Source organism: Oncorhynchus kisutch, linkage group LG9 (assembly GCF_002021735.2).
Source record: "Oncorhynchus kisutch isolate 150728-3 linkage group LG9, Okis_V2, whole genome shotgun sequence".
NCBI lineage: Eukaryota > Metazoa > Chordata > Actinopteri > Salmoniformes > Salmonidae > Oncorhynchus > Oncorhynchus kisutch.
In genome coordinates, this window is record NC_034182.2 from 18,523,920 (window position 1) to 18,544,220 (window position 20,301).

The 20,301-nt window shown below is 41.1% G+C and overlaps 1 protein-coding gene across 2 annotated transcripts in view; it reads left to right on the forward strand.

Annotated features, from left to right (window-relative positions):
- Positions 1-20,301, forward strand: part of LOC109896413 (serine/threonine-protein phosphatase 2A 56 kDa regulatory subunit beta isoform) — a 42,022-nt gene extending 21,721 nt beyond the window's left edge. The window contains exons 7-13 of one of the 2 annotated variants that reach the window (XM_020490666.2): positions 5,508-5,616; positions 13,476-13,529; positions 13,813-13,863; positions 14,186-14,305; positions 15,243-15,370; positions 15,613-15,714; positions 17,245-20,301. In XM_020490666.2, the coding sequence (XP_020346255.2) occupies positions 5,508-5,616; positions 13,476-13,529; positions 13,813-13,863; positions 14,186-14,305; positions 15,243-15,370; positions 15,613-15,714; positions 17,245-17,449 (769 nt within the window). In that variant the 3' untranslated portion in view covers positions 17,450-20,301. Of the gene's footprint in view, positions 1-5,507; positions 5,617-13,475; positions 13,530-13,812; positions 13,864-14,185; positions 14,306-15,242; positions 15,371-15,612; positions 15,721-17,244 lie in introns of both variants that reach the window. The other variant, XM_031832051.1, reaches the window with a different exon arrangement.

Here is a 20,301-nt window from a genome sequence, read left to right on the forward strand (position 1 = left end):
CCCTGGTCGGTATTTGGCCATGATTACTACAAGTTTAGATAGCTGGCTACACTAACTTACCAATCTAAAAATTGTTAGCTGACATGGCTAATTGAGTGACTGTCAGTGACTGACATAACCACATTTCGATGCACAGCCATATTTCGAAATTGCACCTTGTGTACTATTGCAAATCTCAACAGTAAGTTGAGACCCCGAATGAGTAGAAAAAAACATGTAGGTCAGATTGTTTTCGGAAATTGTTCCGCAGGCTGCCAGTTGCCCCTCCCTGCTCTACACAGTTTCTCTTTCTCCCTTACAACAAGTGACACACACTGTTTATCTTTCTCCCAAGTCAACAAAACATACCTTTGATTTTAGGTTTCTTCATGCTGGGACTGAGAAGATTGAGAGATAGAGAAATGGAGGGAGGGAGGGTGAGGGAGTGAGTCAATGTTTTGGGGGAAGGAGGGGGTGTGGGCTTCAGGTTGATGCTGACTGAGTATTTATAGACCCACCCACAAACTCACTGATAGATAGAAGAAAGGGAGAGAGAGGGTGGAGAGAAAGAGACGGGAGGGGAGGGAGAATGAAATAGAGGGGTATATAGGGGTGCCGTAGACAGAAGAGAGAGGATGAGAAACGGAGGATTAGAGAGGGATGCGATAGAGAAAGAGGCAATAGAGAGAGGCAGATATAGAAAAGGAATGGAAGAGAAAAACATTTGTTCTATTTTATCCTCCATAGCTATTTCTCTCTCTTTCATTCCTCAAATAGGAAGAGAGAAAACGAGGGAAGAAAAAGGATGATTAAAGGATAAAAAAAACAATAAACAGAAGACAGACACAAATAACAACTATGAGAGAGAGAGAGAGAGAGAGAGAGAGAGAGAGAGAGAACTATACATACCTCTGCCTAAACATCAGTGCCACAGGCAGGGGTGCAACTTTGGTTTTAGAAGTGTGGGGAGAGGACATAATAGTATATATTTTTTAATCAGATAAACTCTCCAAACAGCCTACCTAGCCGCTCGGAGGCGTCCGCAAGGATCTGGCAAAAAATACTTGAATCAGTTGCCCAAAATGGGACAAACACCAAGACTCCACAGAGCAAAATTAGACTAATTATCAAAATCCCCAAAAGACCCGTTAAATTCTACAACCACCTAAAAGGAGGCGATTCCCAAACCTTCCATAACAAAGCCATCACCTACAGAGAGATGAACTTGGAGAAGAGTCCCCTAAGCAAGCTGGTCCTGGGGCTCTGTTCACAAACACAAACAGACCCCACAGAGCCCCAGGAGAGCAACACAATTAAACCCAAACAAATCATGAGAAAACAAAAAGATAAGTACTTGACACATTGGAAAGAATTAACAAAAAAACAGAGCAAACTAGAATGCTATTTGGCCCTAAACAGAAAGTACACAGTGGCAGAATACCTGACCACTGTGACTGACCCAAAATGAAGGAAAGCTTTGGATATGTACAGACTCAGTGAGCATAGCCTTGCTATTGAGAAAGGCCGCCGTAGGCAGACCTGGCTCTCAAGAGAAGACAGGCTATGTGCACACTGCCCACAAAATGAGGTGGAAACTAAGCTGCACTTCCTAACCTCCTGCCAAATGTATGACCATATTAGAGACACATATTTCCCTCAGAACTCCCTCACACCCCAGACCTCACAACCATAAAGGACAATGGGTATTTTTAGCCAGATTCTAATTGTATGTTGAATTTTAAGTTCCTTTTGATGGTGTAGAACGCCCTTCTTGCCTTGTCTCTCAGATCATTCACTGCTTTGTGGAAGTTACCTGTGGCACTGATGTTTAGGCCGAGATATGTATAGCTTTTTGTGTGCTCTAGGGCAACGGTGTCTAGATGGAATTTATATTTGTGGTCCTAGCAAACTGGACCTTTTTTGGAACACCACTATTTTGTCTTACTAAGATTTACTGTCAGGGCCAGGTCTGACAGAATCAGTGCAGAAGATCTGGGTGCTGCTGTAGGCCCTCCTTGGAAAGAAGCACCAGATCATCAGCAAACAGTAGACATTTGACTTCATATTCTAGTAGGGCGAGGTCGGGTGCTGCAGACTGTTCTTGTGCCCTCGCCAATTCGTTGATATAGATGTTGAAGAGGGTGGAGCTCAAACTGCATCGCTGTCTCACTGCAGGTCAATGTGGAAAGAGATGTGTGTGTTGTTAGCCAATTTTAACCTCACACTTGTGTACATGGATTTTATAATGTTGTATGTTTTTCCCTCAACACTGCTTCCATCAATATAGCAGACCCTCATGCCAAATTGAGTCAACATCTTTTTTTGAAATCAACAAAGCATGAGAAGACTTTGCCTTTGTTTTGGTTTGTTTGGGTGTGCAGGGTGAGTTTGTGGTCTGACATATGGGAATTTGGTGAAAAGCCAATTCGATATTTGCTCACTACATCGTTTTCACTGAGGAAATGTAGGAATCTGCTGTTAATGATAATGCAGTGGATTTCCCCAAGGTTGCTGTTGACGCATTTCCCATGGTAGTTATCGGTGTCCAATTTGTCTCCACTTTTTGGTTCCACATTTTGGGGAATATGCCAGAGCTGAAGGTGATGTTAAAGAGTTTAAGTATAGCCAATTGGAATTGGTGGTCTGTGTATTTTATCATTTCAATTAGGATACCGACAACACCACAGGCCTTTTTGGGTTGGAGGGTTTGTATTTTGTCCTGTAGTTCATTCAATGTAACTGGAGAATCCAGTGGGTTCTGGTAGTCTTTAATAGTTGATTCTAAGATTTGTATTTGATCATGTAGAGTGCATTCGGAAAGTATTCTGACCCCTTCACTTTTCCACATGTTGTTACATTACAGCCTTATTCTAAAATGTATCAAATAAAAAAATGTCCTCATCAATCTACACACAATACCCCATAATGACAAAGTGAAAACAGGTTTTGTAGTCATTTGAACATTAAAAAAATGTAATACCTTATTTACTTAAGTATTCAGAACCTTTGCTATGTATGAGTCTCGATATTGAGCTCAGGTGTTTCCTTTGAGATGTTTCCACAACTTGATTGGAGTCCACCTGTGGTAAATTCAATTGATTGGATGTGATTTAGAAAGGCACAATCCTATCTATATAAGGTCCAGCAGTTGACAGTACATGTCAGGGCAAAAAACCTTGCAGATGGACAACCATCTCTTCAGCACTCCACCAATCAGGCCTTTATGGTAGAATGGCTAGACGGAAGCCACTCCTCAGTAAAAGGCACATGAGAGCCCGCATGGAGTTTGTCCAAAAGGCACCTAAAGGACTCTCAGACCATGAGAAACAAGATTCTCTGGTCTGATGAAACCAAGATTGAACTCTTTGGCCTATGCCAAGCGTCACGTCAGGAGGAAACCTGTCACCATCCCTATGGTGAAGCATGGCGGTTTGGCAGCATCATGCTGTGGGGATGTTTTTCAGTGGCAAGTACTGGGAGACTAGTCAGGATCGAGGGAAAAATGAACGGATCACAGAGATGAATGAACGTACAGAGAGATCCTTGATTAAAACCTGCTCCAGAGCTCTCAGGACCTCAGACTGGGGGGAAGGTTCACTTTCCACTCAAAAATTATTTTATTTACCTATATTTAACTAGGCAAGTCAGTTAAGAACAAATTCTTTTTTTCAATGACAGCCTAGGATCAGTGGGTTAACTGCATGTTCAGGGGAAGAACGACAGATTTGTACCTTGTCATCTAGGGGATTTGAACTTGCAACCTTTCAGTTATTAGTCCAACGCTCTAACCACTAGGCTACCCTGCCACCCCAATGACCCTAAGCACACAGCCGAAACAATGCAGGACTGGCTTCGGGACAAGTCTGAATATCCTTGAGTGGCCCAGCCAGAGCCTGGACTTGAAACCATTTGAATATCTCTGGAAAGACCTGAAAATAGCTTTGCAACAATGTTCCCCATCACAGAGCTTGAAAGGATCTGCATAGAAGAATGGGAGAAACTCCCCAAATACAGCCGTGCCAAGCTTGTAGCATCATACCCAAGAAGACTCAAGGCTATAATCGCTGCCAAAGTTGCTTCAACAAAGTACTGAGTAACGGGTCTGAATACTTATGTAAATGTGATATTATATATTTTTTAAACTTCTTAGATTGCCCCCTTTTTTTCAATTTTCGCCTAAATGACATACCCAAATCTAACTGCCTGTATCTCAGTCCCTGAAGCAAGGATATGTATATTCTTGGCACCATTTGAAAGGAAACACTTTGAAGTTTGTGGAAATGTGAATTGATTGTAGGGGAATATAACACAATAGATCTGGTAAAAGAAAATACTTAGAAAAAAACAACTGTTTTTTTTCTACCACTATCTTTGAAATGCAACAGAACGGTCCCAGTTCTAGCCATCACTCTGGTTGTAATTCCGATGGTGTCTACAAGATGGCAGCAGTGTATGTGCAAAGTTTCAGATGGATAACTTGAAGTATGAGCAAACTTCATGACATTCAGTGTGAAGTCACCTAGGTACATTTGGGCAAATCGTGAAGGAGGCATTTGCATTCATATTACATTTTTCTGAAAGAATATTGTCAAATCTGTATACTTGGACTTTGAATTAGCTTTTCCAGTATTAGTAGCCATATTATAAGTTCAACATTTGCAAAACAACCAGTTTTCATAACTTCACAACTATTCTTATAATTTTTGTCCAAAAGTAAAAGGCATGCTATCGAACAAGATTATTAGCTACATTCTCCCGTAAAGCCCAGCTCATTGACTATCTAGCTAGCTTTGTTTGATCCCGATTGGTGCTTATTTGACCAAGTTAGAGTTGTTCAAGTGAAAACTGCCTGCGTCATCGGCGTGCCATGAAGGTGTCGCTATCTCACCAAATATGGTGTCCTATATGATATACTACACCCCTAATTATATAGTGAAGTCTGGTTACGTTCTAGGATCTCTGAGGAATACAAACAAACGTGATTTGACTGGTTGAAACAACGTTTAGGGTTAGATTTTCAGATTCCTTTCTTTGCAAATTGAACAAGTGGAAATACAAAATCGATCATGCATGCTATATGGACCTTTTTAGGATATGAAAAAGGATTGTATCTAGCAGAATTTAAGTACACATTTCACCTTCAGAGGTGAATTTATCAAACCTATCGTGGTGAAAAAAGTGTTTTGTTGTTAGGAGCTCTCCTCAAGCAATAGCATGGCATTTTTTCGCAGTAATAGGTACTGTAAATTGTACAGTGCAGTTATATTAACAAGAATTTAAGCTTTCAGCCGATATAAGACACTTATATGTTTCGACATTTGTTGTTTCTCTAAAATCTGCAATCGTGACAAGGCTCTGCATGATTTACAACTGTCCCGTTGACCGGACGCCTTTCCTACATTTGCACAAATGTCTACAAACCTGTTTTTGCATATTTTATCAAACAATTTGTCATTGTTGTACATTTCCTTCGGCTGTCTGCTTACATTTTTGGGATTTCATAGGTAAGCTTCTCTCTCTGTCTACAGCATTATAAACGGGTTTGCTCTGCCCTTGAAGTCGGAACACAAGCAGTTCCTGGTTCGAGTCCTGATACCTCTACACACAGCCAAGTCTCTGTCCATTTTCCATGCACAGGTCAGTCATTCTCTCTGTCTCTCTCTGACTCTCTCTGTCTGTCTCCGTCTCTCTGTGTCTCTCTGTCTCTGTCTGTCTGTCTGTCTGTCTCTGTGTGTGTTCCCCAGTGCTAAGAGTTAAAGGTGCGCTATGGATAAATAATTTTCTGGATGCTAAAATTCAAATACTTCAGGTTATGTGACAAAACAAGGAATTATAGTGTATAAAATTATTCTATAATCTAAACCGCTGTGAAATATATTTTCCATAACCAAAATAAGTCACATTTCTATGTGCATTTGGTTGGGTTGCCAAAAAGGTTACACATTGCAGCTTTAAATATTAAAAGAGATTGCATTGTGCACCCATGACCACTAGAGACCGGCCTGGAGTCACACTACAGACTGATTGCACATCCAGCTGTGATCACAACTCACGCTATCCTCTTATAGACACACACAACCAGTATCTGTGAATGTGTGTGTCTGTGTCAATGTGTAGGTTTCTATATATGTTTGTGTGCTCTATTCAATCTGTATGTACTTGTATCTTTGCATCTCAGCCTTGGTGTGTGTGTGCATATATATGTGTTTGTGAATGTGTCAGTGTTTGTGTGTGTATTCCGAGTATAAATGTCAGCTTGCCCTACATTTCCCTCTTCAGACTCCATGTATTATTTATTAACACACACAGCACGGCCTGCCAAACACACATGCTCTCTCGCTCACTCGCTCTGTTTCCCAGTACTAAGAGTTAAAGGTGCATTATGGTGAAATCATTTCCTGGTTGCTAAAACTCTACTACTTCGCCTAATTTCAGGTTATGTGACAAAACAAGCAAGTATAGTGTAGAGAATCATTGTACAATCTAAACTGCTGTGAAATAAATTTTCAATAACCAAAAATATAGTTTGAAGCAAAAATGAAGCTTAAGAACAGGAAGCATAGAAATAGCGCACACAGAACAGATCTACCGCTTCTTTGACTTGCTTTCAGAAGGACAGATCTATAACTCACATTTCTATGTGAAATTTGTTAGGTTGCCCAAAAAGTTAAATATTGCCGCTTTAAATATTATATGAGACTGCAATGTGCACCCATGACCACTAGAGACCGGCGTCGAGTCACACTACAGACTGACTGACTGCACATCCAGCTGTGATCACAACTCACACCATCCTCTTATACACACACACAACCAGTATCTGTGAATGTGTGTCTACGTGTAGGTTTCTATATGTGTATGTGTGCTCTATTAAATCTGTATGTACTTGTATGTGTGCATCTCCGCCTTGTTGTGTGTGCATATATGTGTGTGTGTGTTAGTGTGCATGTATTCTGAGTCTAAACATTGGCTTGCCTTGCATTTCTCTCTTCTGACTCCATGTATTATTTATTAACACACACAGCATGGCCTGCCAACCACACAAACACACAGTTCCCTCAGGGAAAGAGCATGGTTAGCAAACCCCATTCACTCCAGCTAGGATCAGGTCAAACTGCCCAAATAAAAACCATTAGCAGTGCAGGTCGGTTTGGTTTATCTCAAGGGTATTCAACTCTTACCATAAGGGGTCCAGAGCATGCTGCTTTTCTGTTCTACCTGGTAATTAACTGCATCCACCTGGTGTCCCAGGTGTAAATCCGTCCCTGAGCAGAGGGGAACAATGAAAAACGCAGTGGAACTGACTTTGACTTCCAGAGTTGAGTTTGAGGGGTCTAGCTGGTCTGACCAGCATGGTCTAGCTCATTGTTTCCCTAAGTAGGGGTAGCAACCCCATGTGGGGTCCTGATTTAAAAAATGTGGTTGCGAGAAGCAGTCGTAATAAACAGAACGGTTTCTGTTTTCTTACGACAAATGTGCCTCTATCTTTTTAAAGGGATACTTCTGGATTTTTGCAATGAAGCCCTTTATCTACTTCCCCAGAGTCAGATGAACTCATGGATACTATTTTTGTGTCTCTGCATCCAGTATGAAGGAAGTTTGAGGTAAGTTTTGTGAGCCAATGCTAACTAGCTTTAGCACAATTACTGGAAGTCTATGGTATCTACTAGTATGCTAGCAGTTACCATAGTCTTCCAGGCATTGCGCTAACGCTAGTTAGCAATTGAGCTAACTGTTGTGAGCAAATTCCTTCAATCTGCACGCAGAGACATAAATGGTATCCATCCTCTGGCAAAGTAGATAAAAAGGCTTCATTTTTATAATCCTGAAGTATACTACATTATTATTATTATTATTATTATGACCTCATCACTGAAAGATAAGATGTTTCCCTCTACAATACCCACTATCCACACAGGACTAATGAGAAAAGAGTGGACAAGACTAGGCACTAAATCAGACTGAGGGAAAAAGAACATCATTAATGATGTACTTTTTTTAACACAGAAGATCATACAAAATGATTGCTTGATGATCTTCTTAACTTCCCAATACCATTCTAATTTCAGTCACTTCAAATCATTACTTCCTTCAGATTGAAAAACGATCACAATTACTGCCAGACTGATTTGTAATTGACTGTCATAGCCCCAATATCAATAATATTTTGATATCAAAATGGGGTCGTGGGCCAAAAAAGTTTGGAACCCATGATCTAGATGGTTCTACTGGCTGACCAGCATAGTCTAGCTGGTTCTGTTGGCAGACCAGCGTGGTCCAGCTCAGGGGTATTCAACTCTTACCCCACGAGGGCCGGAGCCTGCTAGTTGTCTGTTCTACCTGATAATGCATTGCATCCACCTGGTGTCCCAGGTCTAAATCAGTCCCTGATTAGAGGTGAACAATGAAAAAAAGCAGTGGAACTCAGAGTTGAGTTTAAGGGGTTTAGCTGGTCTGACTAGCATGGTCTAGCTAGTTATGCAAAAATACAGCGAAGGCTGGTCATGAGCAAAAACACAATGAAGGCTGGTTACCATACAGCTGGTCTATGCTGTTTTTTTTCAGCAAGGTGGGAGGGAACAATGGCCTGTTTCTCAAATGGTACCCTATTCCCTCTATATTGCACCACTTTTGACCAAAGCCTTTGGGACGTGGTCAAAAGTAGCCCATGGTTTAGGCCAGTGTTTCCCAACTACAGCATACATTTTTCTATTACTCCCTGACAAGCAGACTTGATTCAACTTGTCAACTAACCGTCAAGCCCTCCATGAGTTGAATCAGGTGAGTTTGTCTGGGGCTCCAAAACGTGTGTGTGTGTGTGTGTGTGTGTGTGTGTGTGTGTGTGTGTGTGTGTGTGTGTGTGTGTGTGTGTGTGTGTGTGTGTGTGTGTGTGTGTGTGTGTGTGTGTGTGTGTGTGTGTGTGTGTGTGTGTGTGTGTGTGTGTGTGTGTGGTTCGGGGTACTCGAGGACTGGAGTTAGCAAACACTGGTTTAGGCTGCTGTATTTACATTTTTAAAGTCACCAGTTGTCACCTCTTATTAGCCTGGAACTACAAACACCATAAACTCTATCCTAACAGACTACAATACCGATAATCCCTTACCTAACAACAGAAAACAACTCTGTATTTACCCTAGGCTTGTCACTAATCTGACTTTAATCCTTTAAACGCTTCAACTCCTGTCTTATTTTAATCACTGGTTCTTTCCTGCTTTTCTCATTCATCCCTCCCTCCATTCACCCTCTACCTCCGCTCCAACCCTCTGTTGATCTTTCCATATAATGTGCATAGGGAGAAAGGGATGGAGAAAGTCAGGGATGAAGAGTGAAAAAAAAGAAAAGTGGGAAAAAAAAGAAAAGTGAAAAAGATGAGCGAGAGGGGAAAAGGTGAATGGCAGGCAGAGGTAGAAAGTGAATGAATTATAGAGAAAAAGAAAGTGATACAGATAGTTAGGAAGAGAGAGAGAAAGATCGAGAGAAATATACAGAGAGAGAGAGAGAGAGAGAGAGAGAAAGGAGAGCTCTATGTCATATCCCCTCAGGGCAGGCTGTGACATCACTCCTTCCGAAGTAAACACACACATTCCGTCGCCACGGTGCCCACTCGCCATGGCAACGCACCTAGGCGGAGGGGCAATCGCGAAACACACACACATGCAGGCACCAACTTGGAAAACGTATCTTTCCGATCCTTAGAGCAGTAATCCGGTGGGATCAGGGTTTTACATCCCATTGTATTCCCACTCTAGGGAAGGGTTTCCCAAACTCGGTCCTGGCCCCCCTAGGTGCACGTTTTGTTTTTTTGCCCTAGCACTACACAACTGATTCAAATAACCAACTAATCATCAAGCTTAGATTATTTGAATCAGCTGTGTAGTGCTAGGGCAAAAAAACTAAACTTCCACCCAGGGGGTGGGCCCCAGGACCGAGTTTGGGAAACCCTACTCTAGGGAACATGTGGGTGGGTGTGTGTGGGTGTGTATTCTGACTCTAGGGAATGCTGCAACAAGAAAAAACTACAGATTACTGCAATACCACTGCCCATAACACGACACATGAGTGTGTGCAGTGTTTGTGTGTGTGTGTGTATACACACACACACAGTATTTGAATGTGTGTGCGTGCATGTGTAAAATACAATATTTTAGTGCGTACACAGTATACAGTACTCCCAGCTAGCCCATTTGATTCCATGGAAGTTGTTGGAACGTACGTTTTTGGTTTCCCATTGGTTCTGGGAACTGTCAAACTTTTTGCTTTTTGCCATTCTCAGTGCAGGTGGTACATAAGCCCTGAAATCCTTAGATCAGAGAAAGCCTGCAGGTCCTGCTCTCTTGGATCCCTGCTTTTTAAATCTGGCAGCTGATTTCATAGCTGAACCACTTACATCTCTGTTCAATCTAACCCTGGAATGTAAGGAAATTCCAAAGATCTGGAAATCAGTATTTCTCCTACCACTTTTAAAAGCGGGAGATCCAACTCTTTTAAATAATTATAGGCCAATCGCAAAGCTGGGGTGACAGCTTTGCGATTGGCCTATAATTATGAAAATACTTGAAACCCTTGTAAGTGAACAGCTAAAAGAGTTTTTATTTACTAACTCTATTTTACCAGTGTACCAATCGGGCTTCAGGAAGAAGCATAGCACAATTACAGCAGCCATGAAGGTTTTAAATGATATCACTGAAGCCATTGACAAAAAAACAGCACTGTGTCTCACTTTTTATTGATCTCTCTAAGGCTTTTGATACAGTTGCTCATGCTATACTAAGGCAGAGATTGTCGAGTGTAGGTCTTACGGAGCATGCAGTTGCATGGTTTGCTAACTATCTGTCTGATAGAACTCCGTGCACTCAATTTGATGGGCTTATGTCTGTTAAATTGTCTGTCTTGAATGGTGTGCCCCAAGGCTCTGTACTTGGTCCTCTCTTATTCACTATTTATATAAATGATTTAGACAAAAATGTCCAAAATGCACAACTTCATATTTATGCTGATGATACTGTTATTTACTGTTGTGCCTCATCTCTTACAAAAGCTTTCCAGAACATGCAAACTGCTTTTTATACTGTTCAACATACCTTGTGTCAATTGAAGCTTATCCCCAATACTGACAAAACTAAACTAATGGTGGTTTCTTATGCAAGAAATAGACCTCTGAACCTTTCACCTATTACTACCTGTCAGGAGGAGGTTGTAACCTCATATAAATATTTTGGAATTTTAATTGATGACGGCTTCTCTTTTAAAATGCAACAATTTACAAAAAAATTGAAGCTGAAATTGGGATTTTATTTGAGGAATAAGGCCTGTTTTTCTTTTGAAGCCAGAAGGAGGCTAGTAGTATCAGCTACATTTATGCCTTTACTAGACTATGGGTATATTTTATATATGAATGCTTCCGGTCAGTGTTTGAGATCAATTGACACTCTTTACCATGGCACTTTGAGATTGATTTTAAACTGCAAAACCCTTATGCACCACTGCACTTTGTATACCAGGGTTGGCTGGCCTTCTCTAGTCACTTGTAGGCTCAGTCACTGGTATACTTTTATTTCCAAAGCCATTTTGGGTGTACTACCTTTTTATTTGTGCATTTTTATTGTTCAGAAATGTGGTGGGTACTCTTCGTTCGTTGGACTTTATCCTGCTAACTGTTCCAAATGTCCGAACTGAATTTGGTAAAAGGGCTTTTATGTCTTTTTTATGTCTATTTTATCGTCTTGGAACACCTTTCAAAATACTTTTAAACTGGAAGAACTTGTCCCAATTGGTGTTTTTAAATCACTGATGAAGGATTTTGAGGCTGATTCTCTGACCTGTCAATGTTTTTAATTTTCTGTTTTATACTCTTGTGAATTCAATGGTTATTACTAGATTACTTGTAGTTTTTCATGTTGTCTGTCCGTAATTTTTTTGTAATGACTTGGTGCTGCCTATCGTGGCCAGGGCGCTCTTGAAAAATATATTTTAATCTCAATGAGCCCTTCCTGGTTAAATAAAGGTTAAATTAAAAAATAATAATAATAAAAGTCTCCTGAATGTTTTTAAATGTTCTGGGAACTTACATTTTTAGGTTGCAGGGAGGTTCTGAGAGCATTTTACTATGGTTCCTTGAAAGTTCTCCTGATAGTTTTTATTAACGTTCTGAGAACCGAAATTATAGGTTATTTTGAGGTTTTTTAATAATTTCCTTTAAACTTTCACTGAATGTTCCAATAAGACTTTTAATAGCACTGCTAGCCCAGCTAGCACATAATGTTCTGAAAACCATATGTTTCTCAGAGCTTGGTGAGAGCATGGTTTTCCAATGGTTATTTTGCATACAACCTTCCCACAACATTCTGGGAATGGTGCAGGATACCCAGCTAGCACATAACTTTCTAAGAACCAGTACTTCATCATACATTTTTTACAATTTTTTTCCTCATATTCTTATTTAAAGTCATGTTCTCTGAATGTTCAGAGAATGGTAAGATACCACGATCTTCTGTGGGAATTTCAGTAGTTCATCATATTTTGCAGGTTTCCTCAAGTCATGTTCTCAGAACATTAAGAAAACTTTCCATAAAAAACACAATAAAACATTAAGAATGTTATTTTAAAAAATAAACATTATTTTCAGTGTCTGCAAAACTCTGTCTATCCTCTATCTTGTTAAGTGTGTTCAGGTGTGTTAGCTGCGCCCACTAATTGCCAACACCTGATCTTAATGAATGCTTGTTTCCTTTGAAATGGTGTCTGATTGAATATACTAAAATGAACAGCTTTGTATGAGTAAAAAACATGGCATCCTAGCTCCATCCTGGTGGCGCAGTGGACAAATTCCATGGATAGAGAACAGAAGACCATTGGTTAAAATCTCACTGATGCCGTGCCACAAGAAAATTATATGTTTTTGCATGATTAATGCCTAAAGAGATGAAATTCCATGTGTTATATCTGTGCTTGGAGTTCAACACAGTTAAGCTAGCAGTGTTTTTAAAAGTCTTATTGAAACATTTTCTCAGAACATTATTTAATTACTTTCAAATAACCTAGAATTTCCATTCTCAGAATGTTAATAAGACCTCACAGGAAAACTTTCAGGGAACTATAGTAAAATGTTCTCAGAAAACATTATGCGGAAGTACTTCCCACAGAAGAACGTTTTTTCTTAACGTTATTTCTTAACTATTTGAGAACAATTCCCAATGTCAAACCAGTTGGAGAATATTCCTAGAACATTATCAAACTGAAATTAAATATAACCATGTTTGAACTTTTAGGAAACATTCTCTTAATGTAATAAAAACATTTTTTTGTTAAGTTCCTTAAATGTGCTGAGCAACTATACGGCGCCATTCCCAGAAAGTTATGGGAAGGTTGAATGCAAAATAACCATTGGACAACCATGCTCTCACCAAATTCTAAGAAACATATGGTTCTCAGAACATTATGTGCTAGCTGGGCTGTGTGTGTGTGTTAACCTGCTGTATGTATCTACCACTCTACAGCTGGCGTACTGTGTGGTCCAGTTTATGGAGAAAGATTCTACTGTCACAGAATACGTAAGGAACACCTTTTCTGTCATTTAGGGTTGTAAAATTACAGTAACTTTCCTAAAAATCCCAGGCCTTCCAGAAATCCTGATTGCAGGATTTCCTGCATATTCCCTACTGATTCCAGGAATACTCCAACTGGGATTTTGGGAAAACCTGGGAATTTTGGGTTATTGTTTACTGGAATTTTTCAACCTTACTGTTGTTAGTTACTGCTCACACTGGAACTTCCAGTATACATAAAACACTGTAACACCATGCTGGACTTTGCCTCTGTTTGTTTTCTGTTCAGATCATACGAGGGCTCCTCAAATACTGGCCCAAAACCTGCACCCAGAAAGAGGTGAGACATGTTTTTTTATAAACCCATGGTGTGCTTCTCTCATATGTGTGTGAGCCTGTGTGTGTGCATCTGTGTGTGTGTGTGTGTCCGCCCGTGCGTGTTGTGTGTATATTTGTGTGCATCTGTCTCTTCATCTGTGTGTGTGTGTGTGTGTGTGTGTGTGTGTGTGTGTGTGTGTGTGTGTGTGTGTGTCTGTGTCTGTGTCTCTGTGTGTGTGTGTGTGTGTGTGTGTGTGTGTGTGTGTGTGTGTGTGTGTGTGTGTGTGTGTGTGTGTGTGTGTGTGTGTGTGTGTGTGTGTGTGTGTGTGCGCGCGCATCTGTAGGTGATGTTCCTAGGGGAGATAGAGGAGATACTGGATGTGATCGAGCCATCTCAGTTTATCCGTGTTCAGGAGCCTCTCTTCAAACAGATTGCTGCCTGCATCTCCAGCCCACACTTCCAGGTACACGCACACACACACATTAAAATTAAAGCTCACACATGCACACACGCACATACACACACACAGATCTCTGCCTGCATCTCCAGCCCACACTCCCAGGTTAGGCCATGCCCACCACATCTGGACAGCCAATCCCCTGTCCTCTCACAGTGATCTAACAAACTGCAAAGGACAAGTTCTCTGGACAATAAAGATTTGTTCTACTGTTATACACTAAGTGTACAAAACATTAAGAACACCTGCTCTTTCCATTACTGACTTACCAGGTGAATCCAGGTGAAAGCTATTATCCCTTATTTATGTCACTTGTTAAACCCACTTCAATCAGCGTAGAAAAGGGGGAGGAGACCGGTTATAGAAGGATTTTTAAGCCTTGAGACAATTAAGACATGGATTGTGTATGTGTGCCATTCAGAGGGTAAATGGGGAGAGAAAATATTTAACTGCCTTTGAACGGGGTATGGTAGTAGGTGCCATTTTGTATCAAGAACTGCAACACTGCTGGGTTTTTCACGCTCAACAGTTTCCCGTGTGTATCAAGAATGGCCCACCACCCAAAGGACATCCAGCCAACATGACACAACTATGGGAAGCATTAGAGTCAACATGGGCCAGCATCCCTGTGGAACACTTCCAACACCTTGAAGAGTCCATACCCTGACGAATTGAGGCTGTTCTAAGGGCAAAAGGGGGGTGCAACTCAATAGTCGGAAGATATTCCTAATGTTTTGTACAATCAGTGTATATAACCTAAGCTTTCTCGTTCTTCCTCCCTCTATTCCCCTTCTGCTTTCCCTCCATCCATCCCTTCCTCCCTCTTCCTTCCTTCTCCCTCACTACTTCTCTCTCTCTCTCCATCCCTTTATCTCTCTATCTCCCTCCATCCCTTTCTCTCCCTCTCCTTCTCCCTCCATCTCTCTCTCCCTCCCTGCTGTAGGTAGCAGAGAGGGCCTTGTACTTCTGGAACAACGAGTACATCCTGTCTCTGATAGAGGAGAACTGTCAGGTGATTCTACCGCTGGTCTTCGCCACACTCTACAGAGTGTCCAAGGAGCACTGGAACCAGTGAGTGACCTCTACCCCTTAACCTCTAACCCCTAACCTATAACCTTTGCTCTTTAAGTCTGTATGAACTGTGAATCTCTGCAGATATACCTCTCTAACCCCACCTTCACTCGTTTTCTGTCCTTCTCTCTTTCTCACCTCTCCATCTCTCTCTCTTTCTCTCTCCCTCCATTTGACTCTCCCTCCATTTCTCTCTCCCTCCATCCCCCTCTCCCTCTCTCTATCTCTCTCTCTCTCTGCAGGACTATAGTCTCTCTGATCTACAACGTTCTGAAGACCTTTATGGAGATGAACAGCAAGCTGTTTGATGACCTCACTGCCTCTTACAAAGTGGAAAAACAGAAGTGAGCGTGTGTACAACACCCCTGTTTCTCATCCTCCCGTCTTTCTTTCTCCTTTTCTCTTTGCGTTCACTTGCATTCAATTCAAGGATCTTTATTGACACCAATGTTCCCTCTAAGCTACATGCATGCGCAGGTGCGCAGCTCCCCGGGACTGCCCCGCAGAAGAAATATCAGCCCGCGCAGAGAAGCATGAGATTGAACTTCACTCAACTTCCTACAGTGTGCCTCATTAGTTAACACTATTAACATTTCCCTTTCCTGTGGGAATTGTGATCGAATCAACGCAACATTAGCCACTTTCAATGCAACATACTGAAACAAAATGAACTATGCTAAGTTAGTATGCAAAACTAACTTAGTATGCAAAACTAACTATGCAAGAGATTTTGTTGTAGGCAGAACGTTTCAGAGTAAGATTCTATTGCATTGACACGCACGACTTAGCCCGTACTCTACACAGACTGGTGCGTCATAACCAATCAGAGCTGCAGTAGGCCTATATGCAAATAGGTTGTTGCTGTATATGGATCTGCGCCATTCACTTTGAACTGGACTGTGTTTACAGCATGAGTGGTCATGTGCAGATATGCTTGTTTTAAGATCAAAGCGAGAGCCACATGTGCACATTTGTTCATATCCTTTAATAATTTGTGAATTATTAGCCCAGTTATTGATAATTTGTAGTCAGCAATGGTGGAGTGATTACTTCCTACAAGAGCACAAAACATGTATCTTTGAAAAACGAGTTGGGTAAAGAGCATTTTTTGTCTTCATTTTGTAAATTGAGACAGTCTTGAATTAGCTAAATTGCCAATAGGCAAAGGGTAGAATAATTTGTCTGATTCTCTGTAATAATAATATGGAAATAATAATACATTTTATTTTGTAAAGTGGTTTCTTGCATCAAACAACAAGACAACATTTTCAGTCACCTCCTTGTCTGAAGGATAAGTGGATAAATAGGTTAATGTCAAGCCCTGCATGTTTTTTTAAAAATCTCATGGAATGTAGGCCTATGTACATTGAACACCACACATTGGCTTCTACTGTTAGAACAGATATTTCCATGTAAAAATGTTATGGGATGCATTTTCTCATTTGGAAGTTGCATTGATTGACACCACACGTCATTATCTTCAATCAATCAATCAATCAATCAAATGTATTTTATATAATCCATCAGCAGTTATAACGAAGTGCTGTACAGATGATCTTACATTTCTCTGACTCAATTTCACCTCCCCCCTCACAACTTGACAATTGAAGTCAACATGGGCGAGTATTCCTGTGGAACGCTTTCGACACCATGCCCCGAAGAATTGAAGCTGTTCTGAGGGCAAAATGGGGGGTGCAACTCAATAGTAGGAAGTTGTTCCTAATGTTTTGTACACTGTACAGTGTACAGTGTGTATATAACCTAAGCTGTCTCTCTCTTCCTTCCTCTTCCCCTTCTGCTCTCCCTTCCTCCCTCCATCCATCTCTTCCTCCTCTCTCTCTCTCCCTCCACCCTTCCTCACCTTTCCCCTCAAGGGAGTTGAAGAGGGAGTGTGAGCGTGCAGAGCTGTGGCGGGGGCTGGATGAGCAGCAGGAGAGGAGACTGCAGATCCTGGGGGAGGCCAGTCGCAATCAGAAGAACCTCCAGGAGAGAGGGGAGCCTCCTCAGCCCACCTCCACACAGACGGCATTCCCTGAGCAGCCAAACCCCGAGCTCAGTGGAGCCTCTTCTAACACCTAGAACCAGACAGCGGAGGATCAGTACCAGGATACTTAGAGGACATGCAGAGACAGTATGCACATAGCCAAACACACACATGTACACACAAAGGAGCAGACGCACACGCTCAAACACACACACACACACACACACACACACACACACACACACACACACACACACACACACACACACACACACACACACACACACACACACACACACACACACACACACACACACACACTGACAACGTACACATAAACACATACAGAGTCGCACACAGGCATATACTGTTTACACACACACACACTCGTGCAGAATGTAAACAGAAGATGGATCAACTCAAACACATAGACTACATTGAAGTGCAAACACAGCCCTCTACATACTCACTGGAAGACTACCCACACAAACTGCCCATCTTAAACAAGACATATTTCTCTCTCTCACACTCACACACACACACACACACACACACACACATACTCACACTCACACACCCAGGTACTGGTTCTAGTTGTCTAGGTTTTGACGTGGAACCGTTTTCCCGGTTCTCCGACAAAGGACTTTATACCGTCCCAAAAGATACAGAGGAATGATGACGTGAATGCTACATAATATTGTTGCTTCTTCTTCTATTCTTCTCTACTGTACTACTACTACTACTACTACTACTGATGTTTTTATATATATATATATATATATATATATGTCTGAATATTATGATTATTATAGTGTTGGTGGGAGAATCTTTAGTGTAGAACTCCTAAAGCTTTAGCATAACTTGTGCATGGTCCAAATCACACCCTATTCGCTACAGAGCGAGTGCACTATTGGCCAAATGTAGTACACTATATGGGGCCTAATCCCCATATTGTAGTGCAATACTACTGACCAAAAGCAGTGCACTATAATGGGGAAAGGGGCTACTTCCCAAATGGCACCCTATTCCCTACATAGTGCACTACTTTTGACAAGCGCCCTATGGACCCTGGTCAAAAGTAGTGCACTATTTAGGGAATAGGGTGCCATTTGGGACGTACAAAGTGTATGCTTTTGGGCGACCCCTAATCTCCTAAACTAAAACAATGTTCTGATATGTCATTATTCTTGTCCATTCATAATTGGGCATAGAGAGAAGGAAGAGTCAGAAAACCACGTTTTTCTAGTAATATTCTAATTTGTTTTGGATAATGTGTGTATTGGGGTCGTGTCCTAAATGGCACCATTTTCCCTATGAAGTGCACTACTTTTGACCAGGGCCCATAGAGCTCTGGTCAACAGTAGTACACTATATAGGGAATAGGGTGCCATTTGGGATGTGACCTCAGTCTACCATCTGTGGGCTCAGTCTACTAGTCCTTGATATCACACTGTCTTACTGTTCTTCTGTGCATCTTATTATGATTCATTCGTTTGATGAAATTATTTTGAATTTGTTTTAATATTTTTATGTTTTTGTGTGTTCATTTTGGCGATATCTGATATTTATGATATTTTTTCATTTGATCTCTGGAATTGTGACCTTATTGCAGGAAGTTGGCAAAGATGAGACGTGTTTGTGTGTGTGTGTGTGTGAGAGAGAGATGGAGAGGTCATGGAAGTGTGTGTGTGTATGCGTGTATGCGTGTGTGTTCATGTGTGTAAGATGCAGAGGTGATGGAAGTGTGTGTTTGAGAGAATTCAGTATGAGTGTAACAGTGACAGGAGATGTGTATAGACAGAGTGATAGAGGGAGAGAGGTGGCATTGATCCCTCTTTCTCTCTTCTCTCCCTTTCTCTCCTTTCGTAGGAACGGGATTTGAATCAGAATGTAACACTTTTGATTGATTGTGAATCTGGAGGTTTTTCTTGCGTCTTGTTACCAAGACAACCAGACCAGCAGCCTTCAACACCTTTAACAGTTTTTAGTTTCAACAAAACAAAAAAGGAAATAAACAAACAAACCTCACTATCGTTTAAACACTTCCTGAATTTTGCACGTTACCCATAATTCCCCCATTTGTCAGTCAGTCAGTTCGCTGGGAAAATAATCTTCCCTTCCACTATTCTGTTCTAGAACAAGAAGAATCCTTCCGGAAATCGGGAATGCTGAAATTGGAACGCAATTTATCAACTGAAAGGAGAGGTTCCCGTCAGTAGAATTATAGAACAGCAATAATAATGGAATTGAATATGTACGCATAAGTAGCATTGCTAAACTACAATTGCAGTGTCCTCCTGGTCTGGTTTGTAGGCTATCCGCGCTCAGAAACATAGAAATGATTGAGGATGACCATGTATTTTTTTTTCCGGGGACCAACAGCTGGGTAGATGAATGTACAGTCAAGTTAAACCGGGATTGTAGAAAGGAAAAGATGTGTTAAATTAACTTCACTTTGAGAAAACAATGGAGTGTGTTTGTGTCGTTTTTTTAATGGTCTCTTGTGTATTCTCTCTCTCTCTTTTGTCCCTATCACTCCATCCATCTAATGGGGCATAGATGTTAAGTCCCCTATTCAGGGTTCTGGACCGGTTCCAACTGATATATTGCTGTACAGAGCACTCTGTGAATTTCACAGGGTTTTAGTGCTTTATAGTGCCAGAAAGCCCCATCTGTCTGCTTTCTGTTACCACTCTTGTCAGTGGTGCTGACTTGAAGTGTCAGGTTTCACACCATACATTTGCATAGGGAATGAGTGTAACATTTTCTGTTCTATCCAGACAAAGAGAATCCGGTAATCATCGTTTCATCTCGCTGTAATATTCTCAGACTAATTTATAGCTGTCAACATTTTAATCATATTTGTACTATGTATTTAAGCTTGTGTTCTCAAAAGTGAGTACACCTCAGCAAGTTATAACTATGTTTAATAAAAAGGTGAACTCAT